This window comes from Physeter macrocephalus, chromosome 3 (assembly GCF_002837175.3).
Source record: "Physeter macrocephalus isolate SW-GA chromosome 3, ASM283717v5, whole genome shotgun sequence".
Taxonomy (NCBI): domain Eukaryota; kingdom Metazoa; phylum Chordata; class Mammalia; order Artiodactyla; family Physeteridae; genus Physeter; species Physeter macrocephalus.
The window spans coordinates 31980986-32007088 of NC_041216.1; the positions used below are offsets into that span (position 1 = coordinate 31980986).

The window sequence follows — 26103 nt, forward strand, 5'->3', positions numbered from 1 at the left end:
CGGAGCACAGGGTCCGGATGCGCAGGCTCAGCGGCCATGGCTCACGGGCCCAGCCGCTCCGCGGCATGTGGGATCTTCCCGGACCGGGGCACGAACCTGTGTCCCCTGCATCGGCAGGCGGACCCCCAACCACTGCGCCACCAGGGAAGCCCCTTCTGCTGTTTTTTAAAGCCTGTAAATAAGACGTTATTTTCTTCCTGAAATGGTTGTTGGCCATTTTTATGTTTGTCTCCATTTTGTGTTTCCACTGTTTGTCCTGGGTTCAGACTGTCCCCTGAACGTGTCCTTTAGAGGTGTCTGGGGGGGCCCCTGTCCTCTTCCTGCCAGCATTGGAGATTTAGCACTGGCTCCTGGGGTGGCTGCCGGCCGTCTGTGCCTGCTTGTCTGTCCTCATCGCCCTTTCCCTTGGGTGTGTGTGGGGTCGGGACGTGTTCTTCCTGGATCTAGAGTTCGTGGTGTCTCCATCCGCCCAGCCCTCACCTCACTCCCGTGTGTTCACGAGTCTGGGGTGGGGGGTGAGCAGCTCTGGGGGATCAGAAACGAAAAGCAGCTGTCGAGGGTCCCAGAGCGGGGAGAGCGTGGGGGGAGGGCTGAGCTCGTGTGGGCTCCCCGGGGCTGCCGTCCCCTGCGCCGCAGACGGGGTCCCTCCAGGCTGCTTCCAGCTTGTGGTGCTGTCACCATCCCTGCTTGTGGCCACTGCTCTCCAATCTCATCTCCTCTTACACACGGACACCTGGGCTTAGGGCCCAGCTGAATCCCAGGTGGTCTCATTTCAAAATCCTTCACTAATTTCACCTGCAAAGACCTTTTTTCCAGATCAGGTCGCGTTCTCAGGCTCTGGGCAGACACGGCAAGGCAAGCCTGTGCCCGTGCCGCCACTCCTGTCCCCGTGCCGCCACTCCTGTCCCCGTGGCCGGGCAGGTGGGCAGTGGGCGAACCTGTGTTTGCCACGGCTCTTCCCTCCTTCTGTCAGAAGGCACGAGGTGTGAGGCCACAGGCGTTGTGTGGGGTTCTCCCTGTTGCGACCGGGCCGGGCCCGGGCGTCCCTGTTCCCAGGCGGAAGCTGGAGTTGGGCCCCGGGTGAGGATGCGGAATGCTGCGCCGGCTTCTCCCCGCTCCCCGGCTGGACACGCAGGTCGTCACCGACCACCGGCCCCAGGGGCCCCGCGCCGGGCCTTCCCACGGTGGCAGGGGTAGCGGGGATCGCGCAGGGGACGCGTGAGTCATATCTGGAAACTGAGTTTTCCTTCAGAGCCCTGCCCGGTGCACAGTGCACGGGCAGAGATGTAAGGGAAGCAAGTCGTGCCTTTGTTCCCACAGAGCCGGCGGCCGGCTTCCCGGGAACGAGCAGGGCCGGGGCTGTGTCTGAGGGGGTCTGTGTCCAGGGTGGGGGGTGCTGTTTTGGTTGAGGGTGTGCATCTGCATCTTGGGGTGTCTGTGTATCTGCCCCCCGGGGGCTGAGGACCCCTCCAAGGGCCAGGCCCTTGGCCCCGGGTGCCACCACATCCCGCGCTGGCCCCCCCCGCACTCGGGCTGCGCGTCTCGGAACTTTCTGGATGCGTGCAGGGGTCCCGTGTGCGCGGGTCCTCACGGATGCGCCTCTCTCAGCACAGGAAGTCCTGGAGAACCTCAAAGACCGCTGGTATCAGGCGGATAACCCGCCTCCGGACCTGCTGCTGACGGAGAGCGAGTTCCTGTCGTTCCTGCACCCCGAGCACAGCCGCGGCATGCTACAGTTCATGGTCAAGGAGATCATCCGGGACCTGGGTGAGGCCCGGCCGCGGAGGTCAGCACGGGCCGGTCCTGGGCTGGGTGGCCCGGGGGTGCTGTACGGCCGCTGTTTGGGGTCGGGCCGGTCCTGGGCTGGGTGGCCGCACAAACTGAAAACCTGGCAGCAAAGCCCCGTCAGTTGAGTTTTCTCCTGAGCGGCCTCAGTGGTCCCGCGCCCGCTGGAGTCTGACGTCTGCCCCCGTGTCCCGCAGACCAGGATGGCGACAAGCAGCTCTCGCTGTCTGAGTTCATCTCTCTGCCCGTGGGCACCGTGGAGAACCCGCAGGGCCAGGACGTGGATGACGGCTGGGTGCGAGACAGGAAGAGAGAGTTCGAGGAGCTGATCGACGCCAACCACGACGGGATCGTGACTGTGGCGGAGCTGGAGGTGGGTGTGGGGCCCGCCGCTCCGGGAGGCAGGGTCGGCCCGGCCGGACACTGGGGCAGGAAGGCTGCGCGCCGCTGGACCCACCTCCTGCCTCGGGAGTGTCTTCGCTGGTGTCGTGTGTAGGTGCTGCGTGGGGCTTGTTTTTCCCCATTGCTGGATGAGTCATTTCATTTTAGCCAGAATTCTCTGATCCCTGCTGATAGCTGGCGGGACCTCTGGTTCGGGAGCTCCTTCCCGTCAGCACTGCCATCCCGGCAGCTGAGTCAGTCCGTGTGCGTGTGCCCCGCTCCGGGGCCAGCCTTCTCCCTGTCCTGCCCTTCCGTGGACAGGCACCCTGATGTGGGCGGGCAGCTACCCGTGCCGGTGAAGGCTGCCTGGCCCTGAGCCACTTCCGGCCTGGCGCCCACCTTCCAGAACATTCTAGAACGCTCCCACCTCCCTGCCCCACCGCTTCTGTCCTGCCAGCTCACGGGGTATTTCAAACAAGGCCTCACCTCCTGTAGCTGGTTGTGGCGTCACAGCCCTGCTGAGGCAGGGGTGCCAGCCCGCGTGGGGCGTCCTCCGGGCGGGGGGTCTCGGCCGCGTGGCCGGGTGCGGGCTGAACGTGAGGAGATGCCTCCGGCCCAGGGCGGCATGGGGTGTGGCGGGGCTGAGCCGGGGCCCTTGCAGGACTACATGGACCCCATGAACGAGTTCAGCGCCCTCAACGAGGCCAAGCAGATGATCGCCATTGCCGACGAGAACCAGAACCACTACCTGGAGCCCGAGGAGGTGCTCAAGTACAGCGAGTTCTTCACAGGCAGCAAGCTGGTGGACTACGCCCGCAGCGTGCACGAGGAGTTCTGAGCTGCTGGCCGCGTCCCGCCACGCCCCCGCCCCCCCCCCCCACCCCCGCCCCGGTCCCGCCTCTCGGGCTGGCTGGGCTTCGATTCCCGCGTAATCGCTGCATCTCGCTTCTGAGAACTGGGAGCCCTTCTGCCGAAGGCACTGCCCGCATCAGGGCCTGCGGGCTCGCCACACCGTGGGAAATAACGCACCTCCTGCCGTTTCCTTTAAAACTGAAAGATGAAGGCTTTGCTGGAAACCAGCAGCCGGCGGCTGGGGGGGTCGGGAAGGGGCCGTGAGAGCCGCCGGCCCGTGGCGTTCAGTCTCCGAGGAAACGCGAATACTGGTGACAGGAATCACATTAATTTACTTTAAAATATAGTTGCCTTTTTCTCCCAGCTTCATTTTTTTGGTGGGAAAAAAAACACGTAGATGATACTTCGGATGTTTGTGGCCAGGTGGCTTCCACTTGAAGCTTTGCGGTGGGCGGTGTGGTTAGAACGGGCTTGCTAGCGCAGGTGGTCACCTGCGACACGGGGGAGGACGACACGGGGCCGGCCAGGCGGGACGGCGTCCTGGTGGGGGACAGGGAGGGGCCGCCTGCAGGGCGGGAGTTGGGGGTCTGGGCTGCAGATTTAAAGTCAGGAGCTGGAGTCCAGGCTTGGGTGAGGCCACCTGGGAGGGGCTGGGAGGAAATGGAAGTTTGGGGTGGGGTGGGGGGCTCTGAGGACGAGCCCTGGGCCCCCAGGGCGCGGGGCTGGGGGCAGAGAACTGGGGGAGTCCCCAAGAGCCGCCCAGAGTCCTGGCCTGGGGCGTGGTGAGGGGACGGGGAGGGGCGGCCTGGGGGGTCAGGAGCTTCTGGCGGGAGGGGCAAGACCTGGTCCCCCCGGCCGCAGTCCCACCGCCACACTGGGCCCTTCCCCCGGGGTTGGCATGCCCGCTGGCTTGGCTGGGGTGCGGGCTGAGGGGGTGTGGGCAGTGAGGGTTAAATGACAAGGGAGGTCTCCACTCTACGTACCCACGAACCTGGCCCCCCGCCGGGCCCCCCTCAGAGCCCTGAGCCGTGGCCCATGGTGCCTCAGTGGATGGCCCACCCGGCCAGGGGGTCCGCAGGGGCCTTTGAAGGCCCTGCTGGGGTCGGAGGCTCGGGCCGGGTGGGCAGGGGGGACTGCCCTGCGCTGCCCACGTGACCTGCTTCCGAGCAGCGAGCAGCGTGGGGAGGGGCCGCCGCAGAGGAGCAGAGGAGCAGGGCGGGGTGACATCTGGTCCGGTTTCCAGACAAACAAGAGGAAAGACTGTTTTCAGAGCTGAGACCAGAAGGCGGGGTGGGAGGGTGGGGCCTGTGGCTCTGGGCGTGTGGGCGGGTGGCCACCAGCAGGTGGGACGCTGGGACAGAGGTGCGGGCTGGCCCCGTGCTAGGCCCGGAGTCGGGGCCTTGGGCAGGGGGCGGGCGGCCTCCCCCGCCATGGCCCGCGTAAGGCGTGGGGTGCTGCCCGCCAGACCCCGAGTCACCTCCACCTCAGCAGCAGCCATAGTATGTCTTAAAATAATTTTTCTCACCGTAGTGGGAGACGGGGCACAACGCGCGCACGCACACGTGTGCACGGCAGGCTGCCTGGCGCTCTGCCCCTGCCCCGTGGACCCTCCCTCTTTGGAGGCTGAGGGCGTCGACCCTGCAGTGGCCCCTGCCCGCAGGCGGAGCGGGCTGGTGGAATTTCCCGCAGGTGGGCAGGGAGCCCCACATCCTACCTGTGCCACCAGGAGGAGGGGGGTTTCCAGCCACTGCGGGAGGCCCCCCTCCCCCCCCCCACCACCACTGAAACTTCAGGTTAACCATTGAGCAGATAATCCTGTCTCGTGGTTCAGATTTAAAAGCACCGAAGACACACTACAGCCTCCCTGCCTTGGGCCACCAGGATCAGAGCTTTGCATGAGAGGGGGCTGTGCACACGTGTGTGCGTGCACGTGTGCATGTGTGCGCGTGTGCGCGTGGGGGGGGGGCACCTGTGCTCCTCCTCCCTCGTGCCCCACGGGGGCCTGGCACAAAGGCCCTCCCCACCTGTCCTGAGGACACGGGGGCTCTCTTTCCTGTCCCAGCAGTGCTGTGGGAACACCCCAAACCCGGGGTGGGTGTGGCACAGGGAGAGCCTGGCATGGTCTCCAGAGTTTTTAGGGAGATAGCCCCTGCCCGGCCAGGGGGCAGAGCAGAGAGTCTGTCTTCACGGGACCCCCCTCCGCCCCAGGCACATGCCCAGGTGCTCACGGGAGCAGCACACACACATCCCGGCATGTGGAGCCAGCGCCACACACGCGTGCTGCACACACGGCTGGCGCCCGCTCCCAGGCACACGCCACCCCCAGGGCACTGGGCAGGGCTTGCCCAGCAGCACGTGTTCGGTCTGCTCGGGTGGCTTGCAGCGCAGACGTTTACCCGCTGCTAGTCTTGGAGGCTGGACGTCCAGAGAGCCAGGAGTGGGCAGGGTTGGTGTTTCCTGAGGCCTTTTTCCTCCCTGTGTCCTCACGTGGTCGTGTCCTGTGCGTGTCTGTGTCCTGACCTCCTCCTCTTGTAGGGACACGAGTCACACTGGATCAGGCCCACCCTGTGACCCCACCCAGCCTTTATGGCCTCCTAAGAGGCCCCCGCCTCCCAGTACAGCTGCACGGGGGTCAGGCTTCCACATGTGGGTTTAGGGCACTAATGTGAATTCAGTCCCTGATGCCTGCTGCGTTCAAGGATGCTCAGCTGCGCTCTCTCACACCAGCACACACCCTCACATGCTTACGCACTCCCTGTGGGCACTGGTCATGAGGCATCTGACCCACCAGAGCTGCTGACATTGGTCCGAGCTAGTTTTGGACGCTTGGGCCAGTGACCGTGCTCCGGAGCCCTGGACACCACCAGCCCTCCCCCTGCACCTGATGCCTGACCCAGTGTGCTGCTCTGGCTCACCCACGTGCTCTGGGCACCCTTTTGTGGAGCAGGGGAGAGGATTGGCATCAGTGTGGGCCCCCCGCTCCTCTTTAGGGGGTCTGCCCTGCAGAGAGGTGGGGGGCCCAGAAGGAGTGAGCCAGGTGGAGGGATCCCAAGACCATCCCAGTCTGGGCAGCTTGGCCAGGCTGGGCAGGGCAGGAGGACAGCCAGGATGCCTGGCCGAAGGGGCTCCAGTTCCCCGTGAGACAGGAGTGGGAGGGGTCCAGTGGGAGGGGTCAGTGCAGACCAGCTGGGCTGGAAGACCTGGCCTGGTGGCCCTGGCAGGGGTCAGGGGGCTGCGGGTCCTCACTCAGGCCCCGGATCTGCACACTGCAGCTGCTGGCTGGGCCAAGCCTGAGGCCCACGGCCATTATTGCGGGGTTGGGGGCCTTGGCGCCCAGGGCAGAAGAGAAGCCCAGGGCCAGGAGACAGGCTGCCTTCCAGCGCTTCCTGGGGCCTCCTTCCTCCTGGTCCCCTCCTCCTGCCGTCCCCACCCCTCCCCCGCAGCCCTTATAGCCACATCCTGCAAGGAAAAACCCCAGACTCCCAAGCTGTGGGGCTGAGAGCAGCTGAGAATGTGCGTGGGAGCCCAGCCACCCAGGGCGCCGGGCTCAGCCTTCCTGCTCCTGGGGCTCGCGCTGGGCGCTGCGGCCCAGCTCAGCTGTGTCGGGGACACCTACCCCAGTGGCAGCAGGTGCTGTAAGGAGTGCCAGCCAGGTGAGTGGCCTGGACGTGGAGCAGGGGAGGGGTGCCTGCAGGGACCCAGGATGAGGAGACGGGGTCAGGGGACACAGGGACCTACAGATGGGGTCACGTGGTGCAGGCATCGTGGGGCGAGTGGACTTAGGGTGAGTGGGTGACCTGGAGCCACGCCTGGGATGATGGGCCAGCCAGAGGCAGTCGGGGGCTGCTGCAGGGAAGGCCAGGCCGTGGGGAGCTCTGAGCCCGGCCTCCCGCGGCAGGTTTTGGGATGGAGAGCCGCTGCACCCACACCCAGGACACGGTGTGCCGTCCGTGTGAGCGCGGCTTCTACAACGAGGCGGTCAACTACGAGGCCTGCAAGCCCTGCACACAGTGCAACCAGAGTGAGCACCGCCAGGCGCCCCGGCCCCGCTGGTACCCACGTCACGCAGAGCCTCGGAGCAAACCCCAGACCACGCCGGGGCCTGCCCTCCCCTGCCCCAGGAGTCCCACAGTCAGCTGAGGCCACCCCCAGGGCACCTCCCCCTCCCCGAGGGCCAGGGCCACGTGGCTGGGTGGGTGAGACCCAGAGTCAAGGACCACAGAGGGTCCTGAGCAGGCTGGAGGAGGGGTGGGAAGGGCGGGCAGAGCTGCCGCGGGGTGACCCCTGGGGCCGTGTGGCCCAGAGGGACATGGCATCCGGGGTGGGAGAGGACCAGAGGCCACCCGGCTGCGAGGGGGCTGCTGGCCTGGGGGAGACAGCTGCAGACCCTCGGCCTCGGTCCTCCAGCCTGCCCTGTGGCTCTGGCCTCCCCACTGACTGCGCCCACCCTGCCCGGCCCCCAGGAAGTGGGAGTGAGCCCAGGCAGAGATGCACACCCACGAGAGACACGGTCTGCGGCTGCAGGCCGGGCACCCAGCCCCAGGACGGCTATGGCTACAAGCGTGGAGTTGGTGAGGGGGGCCTCTGGAACCATGTGGAAGGAGCATGTCCCTCACACGCTGTCACCTCCCCTCAGCACCCCGACCCCAGGCTTGGCCGAGGGCCCTCTCCCCCCAGCAGGTCAGGCCAAGACGGGCTGGGGGGCTCCCGGGTCGTGGCCAGTGGATGGCATGTAGGCAGGGAGGGGCTGCTGGAGGCCCTGGGGGGGTGAGCGTCTGGGCCCGCAGGGGCGGCAGATGGGCAGAGCCTGCTGACTCTGTTGCAGCCTGTGCCCCGTGCCCACCAGGACACTTCTCCCTGGGCAACGACCAGGCCTGCCAGCCCTGGACCAAGTGAGTGTTCCCGGGGCTGGAGGGTTTGGGCGGCCTGGGGTCTGGGAGCCAGGGGTCAGGTCTGGGAGTAGGAAGCTGCTGGCTGGGAGCTCCGGGGCCTGGCACCCCGTGGCCCCGTCCCCCCCATGATAGGCCCCCAACGTCGGTCCCTGCCCCGCCCCCGTGACCCCTGCCCGGCCCTGGCCCAGCCTCCTCCCACTGGCCTTCCTGCTGGGCTGGAGTGGGGAGGCCGAGGGACCCCAGCCCAGGCCCGGGAGGGTGTGAGACCCTCACCCATTCACAGCTGAGAGGCACCCCCTCCTTGTTGCGCTGACCTGGTGGGCGCAGGAAGAGAGCAGGCGGGGCTTTGGGAGAGGGAGGTGCAGGTGGGGACAGGTCAGGCGAGCGGGTGGGGGAAGCAGGCTGAGCGAGCGGGGGAGGCCGGGGAGGCCCAGGCCCCTGGGGGCTGGCAGGCCCCGTGGCCCCTCTCCTCGCCGCCTTCGGGCCGGACTCTGATGCCGCCTGGGTGACCTGCTGTGGACCCCCGTCGCCCCCCACATCTCCCTGGTCCTGCTCCAGTTCTCGGCCCGCCCCACTGGTGGGGGACGAGTCGGGTGGGGGACCCTCTGGCCTCATCAACACCCTTGCCCCGCTCAGCTGCACCTCGTTAGGAAAGCGAACACTGCGGGGGGCCAGCAACAGCTCGGACGCCGTCTGCGAGGACAGGAGCCCCCGACTCACACCAGCCTGGGAGACCCAGGGCCCCGCAGCCCGGTCCACCCCCGCTCAGCCCACCACCACCTCGCCGAGGGCCTCACAGGGGCCCTCCACGCCCCACGCAGAGCCCCCCAAGGGTAAGGGGGCCTGGCCTCGCCCCAGCAGGGCCCTCCCCCACCCAAGGGGAGGGGTGGGGAGGGCGGGAGGGCAGGAGGGGCTGCCCTCTGGCTGGGTGCGGCCCTCCTGCCGTGGGCTCCTGCCCTGGTGGACCCCAGCCCAGCGGGCCCTGCCTCCCCGCAGGCCCCGAGCTGGCCACTGTCCTGGGCCTGGGCCTGGGCCTGGGCCTGCTCTCCCCCGTGGCTGCCGCGCTGGCCCTGCTCCTGCACTGCAGGGCCTGGAGGCTGACGCCCAACGCCCCCAAGCCCCCCGGTGAGTGCTCGAAGTGGGCCCCAGAACACGCTGCCTGCGGGAGGCGTGGGACCCCCGCCCAGCCCCCACCTCCCACCCCCCACCCCTTCCTCCTCCCCAGGGGCAAACGGCTTCCGGACCCCCATCCAAGAGGAGCACGCCGATGCCAACTCCAGCCTGGCCAAGATCTGAGCGCCGCCCGCTGGCGTAGGAGCCGGCGCCCCCCCCAGGCTGGGGCCCCGGAGGGGCAGTGAGGGCCCCCAGACGCAGGCCGCCCCACCCTGTCAGCCCTGCACCCTGGCGCCCTGTCCCCCTGCCCTGTGCCGTTTTAGGCGCTCCTGGGCTGGCACCCTGGCCCTGCTACGTATGCCGTGCATACTCCCCGCCCAGGGTGGGCCCCCAATAAACGACGTTGGCAAAGGCGGGCCTCTGACTGGGCACCAGCGGTCTGAGGGCTGCGCACCACGGGGGCTGCGCGTGGCGCTCGGGCTCCCCGGGCTCCTCGGAGACCCGGGGCTGCTCTTCCGCTCCCCGGGGAAAAGGCCAGCGCCTCCGGGGAGCGTGGCAGCCGAAACGAGTGCGCCGGGCAGTCACGAGCCCCGCCTGTCTAGCGCGACGCTAACCCGGCCTGACGGACCCCAGGCACCCACTCTGGGGCTACTTGGGAGGGGCCGGCAGGGGCTGCTGGGCTGGGTGCTAATGGGGGTGGGAGGGAACCCTGGGGCCCTGGTCCCAAAGGGGGTTTCAGGACAACCCCTCAGGGTCGCTGGAGCCCCTCCCAGGAGAGGGCACGAGTGTCTGTTTCTTCTCAAACCCCACGCCCTGTTAGACCTGAGTGTGTGGTGACCCTGGGACCCCCACTGATGCCTGCAGGGCCCCCGAGGCCCCTGAGGCCAGCTCCGCACCCTCAGGGAAACCAGAGGCTTCTGACTGGGCTGACCCTTCGTCCACCCTGGGCGCGAACAAAAGGTTCCCAGGTGGGAAAGCCAAGCGTCCGTGGGCACCAGAGTGGGCTGTACAAGGCCGAGCGGTCGGACAGGCCCGCTGGCTGGTACTGGGGGCAGCCCCTGCTCTGGCAGCTGCGCAGGCTTGGGGCCGAGCCCGCCCCGGGGGCACGGGACTGAGCTGTGGGCTGTGGCCCGCCACCCCCCCACCCAGCGCCCCTCCGTGCAGGCGAGGTGGGCGGGTTAAACGGCTCAGCTGAGCGCAGGGAGCCCCCGGCCAGCGTGGAAACGCTCCACAGCCCATAGACAGCCCATAGTTTGCGCCCTCGGGGTTTGTGATAGATTTAAGAGCTACTACGCACCGGACCGGACCGAAATAAAAGACCACCGAGGTGCTGGGCGGGGGGTCGGGCGTGGTGCGGGGGAGGAGGAGCAGAGAAATGCTGCGACAGCCCAAGGCCCCGGGCCGGTGGACCTGGCAAAGGTGCCCACCTCTGAGCTCCCAGCGTGCTCCCTCCCTTCAGCCACCTGCAGGCCCCGACCGGGCATCACCCCATAGGCCAGCGCCCTCACAGCAGCCAAAGGTCCGCCGCTGACACGTGTGCTGCCCCCACCCCCGCCCCCCAGTTTCTCAGGCTGGCTTTCTCCGCAGAGCTGCCCTGGAGGCCCTCCCACCTCTCCTCAAACCTCTGACCCCTGGCTGGTCCCTCAGACCTGGACCTCCCGGGGGCAAAGGGAAGACCGAACCATCACGTGTTCTTGGAAAGATCTCGGGTTGCAGCGGTGAACACGATATGTCCTCTCTGCCCTGGAAACGGGCAGCAAAGAGGCAACACTGGCCTGGGGCCTGTGGTCCCTGCGCAGTGTGCAGGCTGTGCAGAGAGGCTAAGGGACCTGACGGAGGGGCCTGGGGGAGGGGCCGGGTCCTTGGGGAATGGAAGGTTGAAGGTCGTGGGCTTCCTCCCCAGACTTCCCAGCTGCTCCCCAGGCCGCGAGCCCCCCACCTTGCCCCCCAGCCTGGTGGCTCCACCTCTGAACAGCTGACGGGTGGGTGGAAGGAGGTTGGTCACCTTCACTTTCCCTGGATGCTGCCGCTAAGCACGCTCTCCACTCCCTGTCTCTGCTGACCACGCCCCCCCCGCCGTGTGAAACCCCGCCAGAGCTCCCCCCACCCCCGGGGGGCCCACAGGCACCCACCCTGGCCCCACGTGGCTCCCCATCCTCCCCCCACAGCCCTCCAGGTTAACCCCGGGACTCTGCTTGGGACCCTCTGCCCCGAGAACGCTCGTCACTTGTGTGAGCTGAGACGAACGATGAAAAATGTGACGAGCCGCTCAGAGTACAGGAAAATACCGCGAGCAGATAGAAATCATCTCCCCCGCGGTGCCTGGTTGCAGGCGCTCCGCAGTAACCCTGAGTCTGTGTGGGAGGGGCCTTCCGGAGCCTCAGGGACGGGAGGGCAGACGCAGGCCCCCAGCCCCCGACGGCGCTTTTGCCTCCTGGTGCACACAACCCTGCCTCTGGTTTCCTGCTGCTGCGGGTGGCAGTCCCCCTGGGCAGACAGCTGCCCCCTGGCGCCTGATGGGCTGGCCCCGCTTCCAGAAGGGCCAACAGATACGACCTTGTCGGACAAGCGTCATTTGTAGGGGATTTATCGTATTTTCTCAGGCGCTTACCAGGCTGGGGTGATGCCATCCTGGTGCAGGCCGCACTGCTCGGGCCTTTCACGGGAGCGGAAGGTCCAGGACTGCCGAGTTCTCCACTCCTCACCTTTCCCTGGGGTCCAGGGATGGCTCAGACCCTCCTCCCCATCTAGGAGCTGAGCCGAGGTCTGGGGCGGTCCTCAGACAGGGTGGGCCTCACCTCACCGCCTAGCAGCTGGAGCTGTCCTGGAGACCCCTCCCTCTCCTGCAGGGCCCAGCTGCTTCTCTGAGGGCCCTGCACCTCCTGGGACCTGAGAACAATAGTTGAGTCACAAAACTGCTAATCCCTGTCATTTCCCTCTGAAAAGGACAGCTGCCCCATCAGGTGAGGCGGCAGCTGCGGGTCTCGAAGGGTCTCAAACCAAGTCTTCTGGGTCTGCCCAGGTCACCAGGTCGCAGCCCGCAACACACCTCCAGCCCGTGGGCGCCACCAGAATCACATTCCTGGCACCCCACTGCCCACGGTCCCAGAGGTCTCCACCCGCTGCCCCTGTACCAAGCCTCAACTGCAGGGCCAAGCAATCTGGGGAGGCTTCCTGGGGGAGGCCGGGCCCCCAAGCCCTTTGGTGCCAGGTGGGGAAACTGAGGCTCAGACAGACAAGAGACAGTCTCACGGTGAGTTGGAGGCTGAGTTCTCTGTGGCTCAAGAGCTCCGTCGGGGCCGGCCGGCCACATCCTCCAGGATGACTGGATTTGTGTGGGGAGATCTGGGTTGACATCTGCCCAGCAGAGCTGCAGCCCGGGCAGCCCCCTCTTCCCCAAGCGTCAGGGTTCAATCAATGCCCTGGTCTCTCCTCTCCAGCTCTTCCCAGAAGGGATCAGCGAGGCTGCAGCCCACAGGTTTGTGTGTGGCTGTGGGGGGGCTTGCACGTCAAGAGCCCGGCCAGGCCCAGTTGGCCAATTTGGGGCAGGCTGGCGGGGAGCTTGTTCTAATCTCCAGAAAGCGGGGGCAGGGGGCTTGTCCCGATCTCCGGATGGGTTCTGAGGCTGCTCAGCGCTGGGGTTCGAGGCTTTCTGGTGGGTGTGGGGTCTGGGGTCTGGAGGCTTCACAGAGGTGCCTTATCCCACCTGCTCTGGGCGGCAGAGAAGATCTTTAAAAGCCCGTGGGGTCCCCCTGAGGAAGCTGGAGGTGGGGAGGGGGCTCAGCCAGGAATGGTCCCTGCTGAGTCCACCCTTGTTGGGGGTGCACCCCACCCCCAATGACTCAGGGCACCGTCTGCCACCCCACGTCCTTGGCCCACCCACACTCCAGTTCCTTCAGGCCCGTCGGCCACAAGTTTTACATAGAAAACATTTTTGACCCCCCCCCCCCACCGCCCGCCGCCGCCACGATGTGGCTGCGGATACGTGCGGTGTTTCCCCCGGCAAGGCACACACATTTGGGTCATATTTAGTTTCCGGATGAGAATGCCTGGGCCAAAGGGCATGATCACTTAGGAACCCCCCAAGGTCACTCCCCCACGTGGGTCTCCTGCATGCCCCCTCCTCCGTGGTCAGGTGCTCTGCAGCCTGGGATGGGACCTTCTCTTCTCCCTTGGGGTCCCTCTGGGCATGCCAGATCTTAGTTCCCTGACCAGGGATTGAACCCGGGCCCATGGCAGTGAAAGCGCCGAGTCCCAACCACTGGACCACCAGGGAATTCCCATCCCTTGAATTTTTTAAAAAAAGAATTTATCTTTTGTAGCAGTTTTAGGTTCACGGCAACGGTGAGGGAAAGCCTACCCCCCATAAATATCCCCGAAGAGTGTGCATTTGTTACACACGACGAACCTGCACTGACAGGTCATGTCACCCAGGGTCCCTAGTTGACACCAGTGTCCCTCCGTGCGGTGCGTCCCTTGATTTGATCAGACGTGTGATGACACGTGCCCGCCGTTGAAATCTCCAGAGCAGTCTCACTGCCCCAAACCTCTGCCCATGCCCTGGATTTTGAGTCGCAGAGTCTTGGGGGTCCCCCATGGGAACACTTCCTCGCGCCCCCTTGGGTTGTGGCAGAGGCGGGGCGGCCTGCGGGGCAGGGTCTGGGCGTGTCCGGGCGGGGCCGGCCTCCGCAAACCGCGGAGCCGCGCGCGGCCGTGGGTGCCGCGGGGGCCATGGGGGCGAGGGTCGCGCGCGTGGCCCTGTGCGGCGTCGCGCTGCTCTGCGCGCTGGGCCTGGCCCAGCACCCCCCCGGGGGTCTGAGCTGCGGCCCCGGCCGCCATCTGCATGGGACGGGGACCAGCGCGCGCTGCTGCGGCTCGAGCACCCCAGGTAAGGCGGGCCGGGAACCCCTGCGCGGAGGGCAGAGCGCGGCGCCCCGTCCCCCCGTGTGCTCAGGGCGAGTTTTCCGGGTCAAGAGCCCTGACCCCAGCGCAAGCCGGGGAGGCGGAAGCGGCCCCGACCGGGCCAGTGGCCTGGGGGGTGGGGGGTGGGCGGGGGCAAGGGGTGTAGGAGCCTTCCCCAAGGCAGGGCTGGCGTCCCAAGGTGGAGGAGGGCTGTCCCCGTTCCTTCTGAGTGGGGAGCGAGCCCTTGGCCATCACTCAGGCCACTTCCTGCCCAGTTTGGGGTGGCACCCCGCTTTCTCCCAGCTTCCTGCCTCAGACCTGCATCTGTGGGTGAGGGGGGCAGGTGGAATGGGTCAGTCTGGGGACAGATTTGCAGGGGAAACACCCAGAGTGCCCCCGCCAGGACCTGGGGAGTGGGAAGGGGGCTCTGAGAGTCCAGGTCTCCGAGCGGCGGAGCCATGGACGGCGGTCAGGGAGGGACGGGCAGGCTGCCTCAAGGGTCCTGGCAGCTGAGGGCAGTGCAGGACCCGGACAGGGGAGGGGGAGTAGGTCTCCCAGGTGACTCCCTTATCCGGCAGGAACGGCTCAGGGTCACATGCCCAGTCATGGCCACCCTGGGTGGGAGCAGCTTGGGACAGGTGGGGGATGCAGCCAGGCCTGGTGGGTGGAGGAGCTGGGGGCCCAGGAGGGAGGGACACAGCTGGACCGAGCCAGGGTCCTGGCTTCCAGACAGGTGTGCTGCCCGCTGGGGCTGCCCTGCCACCCCCATTTCCCTGGAGGGCCAGGAGGGGGGCGCCCTGGGGAGGGCGGATCGGCCCAGCTGCTGAGAGGGCTGCTTGTCCCCTGCCCAGCTGAGGGGGGTCTGTCCTGAGCTGGACTGCCAGTGTATCCAGCCTGAGTTCCACTGTGGAGACCCCCAGTGTAAGAGCTGCAAGTACTACTCCTGTCCGCCTGGCCAGGGGGCGTGGCCTGTAGGTAAGTGGCAGGTGGGGGTGGCCCGGGCAGGCCGGAGCTCACAGCTGCAGGTGTGCAAGGAAGCTCGCAAGTGGGGGGTACGGACACGTCCTCCGGGCAGGTGGGTGCCAGCGCTGGGGGTCTTGCAGTGCCCTGGCGGGGTGGGGGGGCGCCCTCTGGCTTTAGCATCTTGGCCCACATTGGGGTCACAGTGCCTCCTGCTGGTGTGGCTCTGGGAGCCCCTCCTCCTCTCTCTTGGCCTGAGTTTCTCCATCCAGAGACCATGCCCCTAAGCGCTGGTTGCGAGGAACAGTGGGGGTATCCAGAGGCTGGCTGGCCCTTAGGCCCTGCCTCTGGCTACGCCCAGGTCCTGCACTCACCCTGACCCGATGGGGGGGCCTGGCTGAGCACATGGGCCGGGGGAGTGAGGGCGGAGGGGGGCTGTGTGAGGTTGGACGGGGCCGGGCCTAGAGGCAACTGGGGCAGAGCCTCACCCCTCTCTCCGGGACCCTCCCCTCTCTCCTGCCCCCCGGCCTCCGGACCAAGCAAAGGCCCAGCCTGGCTCTTGCCTGGCCTCGGCGGCTTCCACCCCTTCCTCCTGCTGCACACCCTCCAGCCTCTGCAGGCAGGTCCCTCCCCTCCCCCATATCCCCTCAGGGACCCTCCACTCAGCCCAGAGTCATGGCCTGCCCTGGAAAGGGGCACACGGGGCGACCTGATTTATCCCAGGTCCCAGTCCTGTGGCCACCAGGGGCCCCTGTCAAACAGATGAGGTGGGGGTCCCTGTGCTGTGGACCCGGACACCAGGTGGGTCTCACCTCGGCCACACCAGCCGCCCTCGCAGCCTGTGTCTGTCTGTCCGTCTGTCTCCAGGGAAGTTCAACTTCGGCTTCGAGTGCGTCGACTGTGCCGGGGGTACCTGCTCTGGGGCCGCGAGGGCCGCTGCAAACCCCGGGCATAGTGAGTCCTGGTGGGGACGCCCGGTGGCCGGTGGTCCAGGCGGGCTCAAGGGCGGGGCCTCTGCTGTCCTTTCTGGTGCGGTGACCCCCAAGACGGCTCGGAGGGCAGCAGCCTTGCTGAGGGGCTCCCGCTCGGGTGGCCGAGGGCTGACCGAGGGCTCTGTGTCCGTGCGTCCCAGCTGCTCCAAGCTTGGCTTTCCCACGGGGTTCCCCGGGAACAAGACGCAGGATGCCGTGTGCAGCCCGGGGCTGCCGCCCACGGAGCCGCGTGGCCTGCTGACCGCCGTCCTCCTCGCCCTGGCCGCCCGCATCCTGGCCCCGACCGTGACCCAGCTCAGCCCGCACATCTGGCAGCTGAGGAGGCAGAGAGTGCGGACCCCAGGTCACTTGGGGTCGTCCCTGGGGGCGGGGAGGGGGGCCCCTGCCTGCCTGCTAACCGCAGCCCCTCTGCAGAGACACGGCTGCTCCTAGAGCCCCCGCCCCCGGCCCGAGGCCGTCTGCAGCTGCCCGTCCCCTGAGGAGGGGCCTCCTGGAGGACCCGCGGGTGTGAGACCCAGAGGCCCGTGCCAGACCCTCCCGGAGCTGGCCCAGGCTGGCCTGCAAGCGCGAGGGCTCTGGGCCCGGCCCTGCTCCCCGCAATGGCGGAAACAGGTGGGGGACGGGGACAGTGACCCAGTGCCCCGGATCATGCGCCAGAAGAGGCGGCAGCCGTGGCTGGACCCCGGGTGACAGGGGCGCGCCGTGGCTGCCTGCCTCTCTTGCTGGCCCCGCTGGGGTGGGGCCCGTGGGTCCTTGGTTTCCAGGACAGGAGGCTGTGGGACCACAGGAGCTGGCTGCAGGCGGCACTCAATAAACGCTTGTCCAGTGGCCTGAGTGGTCGTGTACTGGGGGTGGGAAGGGGACAGGCTCCGGGGTCTCCCCTGCCAGCGCTCACAGCCGCCTCCCAGCCTAGGTGGGAGACGGGGTGGGGTAGAAGCTAGGGCCATTCCGGTCCTAGACACAAGCCCTCAGCCGAGCCCACGGGCAGGCCTGCTGTGCCGCACCCCTGCCCTCTGTGCCGCTTGGCTGCCCTGTCCAACCCTTGTCCTCCAGTGGCCTGCCTGGCACTTGTTGGGACACTGGGGTCCTTGGTGTGTGTCTGGTCTCTGGGCCACCGCTGCTCCGGCCTCTGGTTCCGGGCTGGCTGCACGTCCTGCTGGCCCCTGTGGGGCACCGGCCTTTGCGTCGCCAGGGTCCCCAATCCAGGGCAAGGTCAGTTTCTGTACCCAACACTTCCTGCCGGATGTGGACGGCCTCAGAATGGCCTGGTTCCTTTGGCACGGCTCCCACCCTCTCTCCAAGCCTCCATCACCTCACGGGACCCTCTCCCTCGGGCACGGTCCTGGGGTCCTGCCCAGCAGAGGCGAGCAGTAGTTTTTCAGCCTCCTGACAGGGCTGACGCCTGGGGAGTCTGATAAGGACTCTATGGCATCCAGGGCGTGGCAGGCGGGCCAGTGGAGGCCGTTCTCAGCAGAGGCACTCTCCAGGTGCCAGCACACCTGGCCACCTGTCTGTCTGTGGCTCCAGTGCTCCAGCACTGCACCTCCCCCACCTACCATGCCTTCCCCTTCCACCTGCATGCTTCCAGGGAGAGCCCCTTGACCCCGAGCCAGTCCCAGTGGGCAGGTGGGCCCAGCTCACAGCAGCCAGGTGGAGGAGAGAGGGCTCTGCCTTGCCCGCCCGCCATCTCCCACCGCATGGGGCACTGCCCACTTCCACCCCTGGAAGGAGGCGGGGAGGCTCTGGGACCACCCATAGGGGAAGGACCCCTCCCTCAGCCCCTTCTCCCAGCCCCTTGGCTCCTGGCTCTGGGCAGCCCCTGGGGCCACGTGAGCGACCTCAGGGGAGACAGCCAGGTGTTCCAGGACCTGCCTACCACACCCCTCGGCCCCTCTGTCCCCAGGCCAGATCTCCTGTCCTGCCAACCCCTCTCCCACCCCCCTCTGGGTCCCTTGACTGCCCCACTGCCACGTACGGGAAAGGGGTCCCCAGCCCTGGCCCAGCCCCCAGCGGAGGCTGTGAGTCAGGCGTCGAGGGTGCGTTCTGCTGACGCAGCGCGGAAAGTCCTCGCGGGCGGGCGGCCTGCGTGGGACAAGCTCCCGGAACGTCAGCGCGGGGCAGCGGGGTGAGGCGGGGCGGGCTGGGGATTCCTGCGCCCAGCCCGGCGGAGGGACGGGGGAGTGAGGCCAGGCTCCGGGGGCGCCGGGAGGTGGCTCTGCCCAGGGAGCTCAAAGCGCAGGGCTCCAGGGAGCCACTGCCACCGGAGCGCCACCTCCCTCCGCGCTGGCCTCCTGTCGGCAGAGAGGCCTCCGCGCCGCCAGGCCTGCCCGGACCCCGGTCACGCGCTGCACCTGCTCGCCCCGCTCTTCCTCCCTCCTGGACTCCCCTCCGTCCCCAGCTGGGATCCCACAGAGCAGGGAGGGGCTCGGTTAAAGGCCAAGGCCGGAGGCTCCGGTGGGGTACCCAGGGGTACCCAGCCTACCACCAGGCACTTTGGCAGGGCAGGGCTGAGCAGGCCCAGGCTGGGAGGAGGGGGCCCCCCCGGGCAGCAGGAGGCGCAGGAGACTCAAGGGTGCTGGTGCTGAGGGGCTCCCCCCGCCCCCACTCAGCCCAGCTTCCTGGCATGGGGGCAGATATGTGCCCACCCGGGTCACCAAGCCCAAGAGAGACCCCAAGATGAGACCCTGCCCACGCCAGCTCCGGACCCCTCGCCCTTCCCCCCGGGAACCCCCCCCCACAACCAGAGGGGCTCTCCAGCTGCGCCGGAAAACCACAACTCCTCCCCCTGGGGTCGGAACCCAGCGTCTGTTCGGCCTCAGATAAGGGCCTAGAGGCCGTCCTCTGTTCCCAGAAGTGCTTCCGCCGCAGCCACACCACCTCACCTGGCTGGGAAAGGCCCCTGGCCCTCCCTCTACTGAGATCTGGCCTCAGCCAGTGTGAGACACGGCCCCTCCCCAGGCGGACCGAGAGACCCCTGGGGGGCATAGGGAGGGAACCCACCCCAGCAGAACTGGATGCCAGCCCCTCGCAGCCCCAGTCCTAGGGCAGCTTCAGGGGGCCTTCCAAGGGCGGGTGGTCCCTGGCTGCCCCCAGGTGCTGGGATGCGAACCCATCGATCAGAGAGGTCCTTGGTGCCAAGCCTGGCCATTCAAGGGCCCTGACCAGGACCTGGGGCCATCACTCCTCCCCCCTCCTCCCCCGCCACGGTTTCAGCAGCAGGGCCACTCCTCCAGCAGCTGGGCTGAGCTCCCACCCCGCTGTGGTTTGCAGGGCCTTGGACCCCCCTTTCCCACCAAGAAGTAGCCATGCCTAGGTGGAGAGGCAGACATCTTCGCAGGACGCTCTGGGGCTGAGGTGCTTTCCAGAGACAGTGATACGGGCCGTGGCTATTCCAGACCCCTCTTTTTGGAAACACATTCCAGGGAAGAGGGGTTTGAGGGGGTCCTCTGAGTCCTCAGGGCTCCGTGGGCTCTTTGGCCAGGACAGAACCCTCACTGCCAGGAACCGGGGGAGGCCCCAGTGGGTGCCAGGGTGACGGCCTCCAGTGGAGGCTGCAGGGACTGGGGGGGGGGGGTCCCTGGGTGGTGCCGGGTCAAAGCAGGCAGACAAGCGGGAGGGGAGGCAGAGGCCCTCAGCTTTCGCCTTGGATTACAAGCTCCAGCCGCAGTGCCGGGCAGCCCCGTCCCAGGCACTAGGAGTGCGCCCCTCCCCCCGCTTCGCCCACCCCCACCCCCCGCTGCTGAGGCTGCTCCTCAAGCTGCTGCAGGGGGCCCAGCACATCATTTGAATGTTGGGGCGCACCTTGTACCTCCAGATGCCCAGGTGCCCCATAGCCGACAGCACTCGACTCAGTTCCCTGCCCGCCTCTCCCTGGCAGCCCTCACAGTTCTGGCAAGGACACTTTGGAGCCCGACTGTGGGCTGGGTGGGGCTAGGAGAGGATCCAGATGGGGGTGTGAGCGTGTGGCCTTCACCCCTGGGGATGGATGAGTAGCAAGGAAACCTCATTTATTGAACTCCAGGCTCTCGGGGTACCAGGCGCCCAAGAGCAGCAGACAGTCCAGGGCTTTTCGGGAGCCCGGGGACGGAGGCCCGGTCAGGACGTGCACTTCTTGGCCCATCACGGTCCCTGTGGACCATTGCACCCACTCAGGGCCCAGGGATGATGGAGGCGGCAGGCAGGGACAGCTGCTCCCTGAGGATCGGGTCGCCTCCGTAGACACCACCTTGACCGGCAGGGGAACAGTCCCGCCGAGGCGTCCAGGGCTTTGGGGGAGCCCGGGGACGGAGGCCCGGTCAGGACGTGCACTTCTTGGCCCATCACGGTCCCTGTGGACCATTGCACCCACTCAGGGCCCAGGGATGATGGAGGCGGCAGGCAGGGACAGCTGCTCCCTGAGGATCGGGTCGCCTCCGTAGACACCACCTTGACCGGCAGGGGAACAGTCCCGCCGAGGCTGGAGGAGAGCTGGAAGGTCCTGGGGCAGCACTGCTGCCACCGCAGGCCACATCATGAGCCACAGGACAGCGTGGGCAGAGGCCCCGTGGGCAGGATGTGAGGAGGGGGTGGGAGAGGCCTCAGAGAGGAGACGTGGGGTATAGAGGCCCCTCGGGCGAGTTAAGGGGGTGACCCCAAGGTGACCCCGAGGTGACATGGCTGTGTAGTGTCCTGGATGCCAGCAAGGCAAGTGGTCCTGACCCCGAAGACGCAGGCGTGGGTTTTACAAAGACCTGGGTGTGCTCCGCCCACCCAGGAGGCCACCTCTCCCTGATGGAGACGGGTCTTCGGGCACAGAGCTGGCCAGCAGGCTGCAGAGGACACAGTGCTGAGCTTGACCCCTCATGGAGAGACCACCAGACGCACTGGGAGGGGACTCAGGCTTCCTGGACCCCAGTCACCCAGTGACAAGGGTGCTCCGGGCCTGGGGACCCCACTCTCCTGGCCACAGCAGCAGGATGACGAGGGGGTGCAGTGGTGGTGGGAGGGTGGGTGGGCTGTGACAGGGCAGGTGAGTCCTGGCCTGGGCCCCTCACTGGCTCTGTGACCTGGGAGGACTGACTCTACCTCTCCGAGCCCCGCTTTCCATCTGGCTCTTCTCTCCCTGGCTCCCTGGTTGCATACCTCCAGTGGGCTGGCCGGAGGCTCAGTGGCCAGTGCCCGCCGCCCTCTAGCGGTGCTGTGGCCGTTGCATCCCTGGGAAAGGAGTGGGGGGGCAGCGGGGAAGGACAGGTCGTTGCCCCTCAGGTCCCACCAGCACACCAATGCAGGGCACAGCAGGGGGCCCGGCGGCCCCTCCCACCTTGGTGGAACCCGCTGAGGTACTGAGCGAGGGTGCGCAGGGCAGGAGGTGACCGTCTGGAGAGCTGAGGGCAGGGCACGTGAAAGGGAGTGCGGGGGGACGGTGTGACAGCTGGGGCGGGCCTAGGGTGGGGCTGCCCAGACCCTGGGGTCTGGACGTGGGGGAGGGTGGGGAAGGCCAGGGTGGAGAGGGGATTATGGCTACCCCAGGACGCTTGGCGGCGGTGGGGGCGGGGGTGGACACATGAGAGGCCCTGAATCTCCTAGTAGCCTCGAGGCTGGGCCCACAGGGCACACAGGGACCTGCTGGCTCGGCACTTCCCTCAGGGCGCTGTCCTGCCACGACCATACGCCCGTCACCCACTGCCTGGGTCCTCCCGGCGTCTGCAGGGCTCTGCCTGCTGTAGAGTCCGGGCGCCGTAGGTGGAGGAGAGCTCAGGGCGCTGGTGCTCGGAAGGCCCAGAAAGGAGCGAGCCTGGGCAGGGCGGGGACCGCAGCTCGGAGGAACGCGTTGGGTGTGAGGAAGCCTTCCTATGGGAATCGAGAGGGTCCGTGGGGCTCTAGACCCTTGACTTCTGGGGACCGCCGACCCAGGCAGTAGAGGTCAGGTGGGTTGTGAGATTGCAGGGCGGGTGGACAAGGGCCGTAGGTGATGGGGCCCAGGAACTGGAAGCAGCTCACGGTGGGCAGAGTCAGGGGCGCGGGGCCTCATCTCCCTTTCCTGCCGGGCAGACACCCCCATCCCTCGACCCTCGTGTCCCCGCAAGGACGGGCCCCAGCAGTGGAGTAGCGGCTCACGGGGAGCAGGGAGGCTACCGGAGGGCGTCTCGGGGCCCGGTGTGCGGGGAACCCGCGGACCAGCTGCAGAGGTCGCGTTTGAAACAAAGCAGCTTTTATAGGTCCCCGCGAGGGCGCCGGAGGCCCGCCCGCTAGGAGCCGCGGTGGCCCGCGTTCTTGCGCCCCTCCTTTGCCGAGCCCGGGGAAGGCTCCCGCGCCGGCTCCCCGCCGCCCACTCGCGGCCGCCCGCCGCCCGGGGCCTCGGGGTCCCCGCCCTGGGCGCCGTCGGGGCCGGGGGTCGGAGGCCGGGGGCGCCGCTGTGCGGAGGAGGGCCGCCCGGACGCGCCGCTGGGGCCCCGGCGTGGCGCGGGCCCGCGCGCGCGCGGCCTCCCGGCGGCGCGGAGAACGGGGGGCGTGGCGGGCGCGGCGTCGCAGGCGGGCCGGGGCGGCGGCGGCGGCGGGCGGGGGACGCTGCGGGAGCCCCCCAGGCGCGGCCACAGGTCTGCCTCGCCGTTGTGCAGGAGCTCGAAGCGGCGCTGGGACAGCAGCGGCAGCATCTTCTGGCTGCGCAGGCTCTTCTGTAAGGTCTCGAGTGCCAGGTCTGGGGAGGAGTTGGGGGTGAGCCCGGCTGGGGGGAAGGGAGGGGCGGGCACCCAGCCTCCCCGGCATCGCGTTCCCGGGGCTGGAGTTTACGGGCTGAGGGGTGGGGCCGGGGTTGGGGTGAGGTGCGGGCGGGCATCCCCTTGGCTGGGAGGTGGGGGCATGAGTAGAGGGTGGGGTTGCCACGCAGCCCTTCGGGTGCTGGAGAGCTACGTTTGTGGATGTCTGAACTTGGGGAGAGGGTGCGCAGGCAGAGGGGTCGGTTTGAGGGTCCTGGGGGCTGGGTAGGGGCCTCACCCAGGGTCTCCATGACCACGCCTGGAATCACCTCTTTCAGGACTTCACAGTTGGTGTGCAGGGCGGGGTTGGAGTTCATCTCCAGCAGCCACACCTGGGCCCAACACTGCTCAGCATCCCTCCCCACCTACCGCTTGGCCAGCAGGAGGCTGAGGCCCTGGTCCCCATTAAGCCAGGTGACCGGGCAGGTCACTTCTTTTCCATGGCCTCACTCCCCCATTTGCCCAAGGAGCTAAGACTGAGGGTCTGAGAGTCTGGCCTTGGGGGCTGCCCCAGCTGCAGGAAAAGCGAAGCCTTGTGGACACACCACCCCCAGGGCTAGGGAGGGTGCATAACTGCCTGCTCCAGGGGCCCGCCTGAGTGGTCAGGGTGTGCACAGAGGGCCCCTGCCTCCTGCACCTGCCTGCTGGGCCCCGCCACCCCCTCCCAACCCCCACCCCCCGCCGGGACGCCTCAGCAGCACCTTGAAGTTTTCATCGATCAAGAAGTCACAACCAATGAGGTCAAAGTAGCCCAGCTTGCACTTGAGCTTGGATTTGACAGACAGGAAGCAGTGGGCCATGATCTGCTGCATCCGCTTCTGTGGGTGGGGCGGGGGAGGGGGGAGGAGACGGGATGTCACCTGTGGGCCCTGACTGCACCCTCCAGGCCTGAACAGCCCCAGCCCCATCCCTCACCTGTGCTCCCCCCAGTGCCCGCACTTTCACATTCTCAGGGTCACAGGCTCACAGCCAGAAACTCCTTCACTCTCATTTTACTCATTTCACAAACGTGTGGACCTCCTATTGCGTGGCGGGTACTGGGGTCGAGAGTAGAGACAGCTTACGAGGAGTCTCTGCTCTTGAGCAGCTCACTCATAGGAGAGAGGGAGAGACAACCGTTGTGATGTGTAAATCATCGTGCACTCTGCACAGCACAGGAAGCCATACATGCTGATGGAGAAGATGAAGCAGGGTGAGAGGTGGGGCGTTCTGGGTGGTGTGGAAAGGGGTCTGATCTGGGTGGGCCAGAGAGTGAGCAATGGGTGAAGACTGAAGGGGAGTGCTGTGGGGTGGGGATGGGACACCCGGGTAGAGCAACGGCCGTAAGTGGGAGAGCATGCCCAGGTTTTGGAGGAACACGTGAGGCTGCTGTGGCTCGAGCGAGCTAGGAGGGCAGTGGGGGATGAGACCAGAGTGGCACCAGTCGCATCTCGGGGGCGTGGGAAGACCTTGCCTTTCACCCTGAGGTCAGAGCTGTTGGAGGGTGGAGCATAGGAGGGCATATCTGACCCGTGCCCTAATAGGGTCCTCTGGCTGCTATGCTGAGAGAGACTGAAGGGCCCCGTTGCAAAGATCCAGGTGAGAAATGTGGGTGGCTTGTGTAAGCCGAGGTGGTGGGATGGATGCTGGGTCTGTGTTGGGGTAGAGCCAACCTGGTTGATTGATGAAAGGATGGTGAGCTGTGAAAACAGGAATGAAGGGTTATCCCTAGGTGTTTGGTCTGAGACTCTGGAAGGATGGAGCCCCCATCAACCGAGAAGGAGAGGAGGCCCACGGAGTCTGAGACATCTGTGAGCTTACAGATGGGGTGTTGATAGGCCATGGTTCAAGTTCAGGGGAGAAGTCAGGGCCGGATGTGTCATGTGGAGTCTTGAGCACATAGCTGGAATTTAAACTCAGGCGATGTCTGATAAAGACAAAGAGTAGATAACAGTGGGTACAGCAGATATAAAGAGTAGAGCCAGGCTGAGCCCTGGGCCTCCTGAGCAGCGGTGCGGAGCCGATGGGTGAGCACAGGGGGCAGAGAGGGGGTAGACAAGGTCCTGGAAGCCATGGGGAGTGAGGAGCTGTGTCCAAAGTTGGCTGACAGGTCAGGGAGAAGAGGGCTGGACTGACCCCTGGGTTTGACAGCATAGAGGTCACTCCAGTGAGCATTTCAGCGAGACAACAGGGAGAAGCTTTGCTGAGCAGGTTCAAGAGAGACAACATAAAAACAGCCCAAACTGGCCAACTTTGTCAGAATTAACCTTCTCAAAATGCTGGAAATTAACCAAAGGCGTCCAGCAACCTGAAGAGTGTTTACTCAAGTAAAATCTTGAATCTTGGTAAGAACAGCAAGCTTTGTAGCATTTTAACTTGCCCTGGTTTTATCTCTGGCATCCCAGCTCAGTGCCTTGAAAAAAGCCTCTGTTCTCGGTACTGGAGATAGCAGAATAGACCTGTCTGGCAAAGAATTGGAGTCATTTGTTGTGATGTGTCTGATGGTTCCATGGCAGACCTCACTTGAACTAAAGGAAAATACAAGAACAATGTCTTACCAACTAGAGAATGCCAGTGAAGAGATAGAAATTATAAAAGGGAGCTGAATAGAAATTCTGGAGTTGAAAATTATAGGAACTGAAATAAAAAAATCACTACAGGGGTTCAACAGTCCATTGGAGTTGTTCAGAGATAGGTCAATTGAGATTATCCAGTCTAAGGAACAGAAAGTCAAAGGAATGAAGAAAAATAAAGCTACAGAGACCTGTGGGACACCATCAAGCGGACCAAAACGCATAAGGAGATCCAGAAAGCAGAGGAAGAGTCAGGAAGAATATCTAAAGAAATAATGGCCGTGGGACTTCCCAAATTTGATGAAAAGCAGTCTACACGTTCAGGAAGGCCAGTGAGCTCCAAGTAGGATAAACTCAAAAAGATCCACCACATCAGAAGCAAACTTTCAAAAGACAAACAGAGGATACTGAAATCAGCAAAGAGAAGTGACTCATCATAAAGGCTCCTCGATAAGACCAACAACCAATTTCTCATTAAAAACCATGGAAATGTCCATCAACGGATGAATGGATAAAGAAGATGTGGCACATATATACAATGGAATATTACTCGGCCATAAAAAGACATGAAATTGAGTTATTTGTAGTGAGGTGGACGGACCTACAGTCTGTCATACAGAGTGAAGTAAGTCGGAAAGAGAAAAACAAATACTGTATGCTAACGCATATATATGGAATCTAAAAAAAGTGGTATTGGAGAACCTAGTGGCAGGGCAGGAATAAAGACGCAGACATAGAGAATGGACTTGAGGACACGGGGTCGGGGGAAGGGGAAGCTGGGGCGAAGTGAGAGAGTGGCATGGACATATATACACTACCAAATGTAAAACAGATAGCTAGTGTGAAGCAGCCGCATAGCACAGGGAGATCAGCTCGGTGCTTTGTGACCACCTAGAGGGGTGGGATAGGGAGGGTGGGAGGGAGGCTCAAGAGGGAGGAG

At 65.7% G+C, this 26103-nt stretch overlaps 3 protein-coding genes across 4 annotated transcripts in view; 2 read left to right on the plus strand and 1 right to left on the minus strand.

Annotated features, from left to right (window-relative positions):
- SDF4 (stromal cell derived factor 4) overlaps positions 1 to 3378 on the plus strand; it is a 13778-nt gene extending 10400 nt beyond the window's left edge. For both annotated transcript variants that reach the window (XM_028488015.2, XM_024125757.3), the window contains 3 exons: positions 1609 to 1767; positions 1983 to 2158; positions 2828 to 3378. In XM_028488015.2, coding sequence (XP_028343816.1) covers positions 1609 to 1767; positions 1983 to 2158; positions 2828 to 3004 — 512 coding nt within the window. In that variant the 3' untranslated portion in view covers positions 3005 to 3378. The remainder of the gene's footprint in view (positions 1 to 1608; positions 1768 to 1982; positions 2159 to 2827) is intronic.
- A 3116-nt stretch (positions 3379 to 6494) lies between these two features.
- Positions 6495 to 9432, plus strand: TNFRSF4 (TNF receptor superfamily member 4). Its single transcript, XM_024125216.1, has 7 exons — positions 6495 to 6671; positions 6917 to 7039; positions 7482 to 7589; positions 7844 to 7910; positions 8547 to 8743; positions 8907 to 9035; positions 9136 to 9432. The coding sequence occupies exons 1-7, from the start codon at positions 6530 to 6532 to the stop codon at positions 9204 to 9206; spliced, it is 837 nt and encodes a 278-aa protein (XP_023980984.1). The 5' UTR covers positions 6495 to 6529; the 3' UTR covers positions 9207 to 9432.
- Positions 9433 to 21969: 12537 nt separating this feature from the next.
- Positions 21970 to 26103, minus strand: part of TTLL10 (tubulin tyrosine ligase like 10) — an 18926-nt gene continuing 14792 nt past the window's right edge. The window contains 4 exon segments of the mRNA XM_055083835.1: positions 21970 to 22058; positions 22061 to 22553; positions 22881 to 22943; positions 23313 to 23429. Coding sequence (XP_054939810.1) covers positions 21970 to 22058; positions 22061 to 22553; positions 22881 to 22943; positions 23313 to 23429 — 762 coding nt within the window.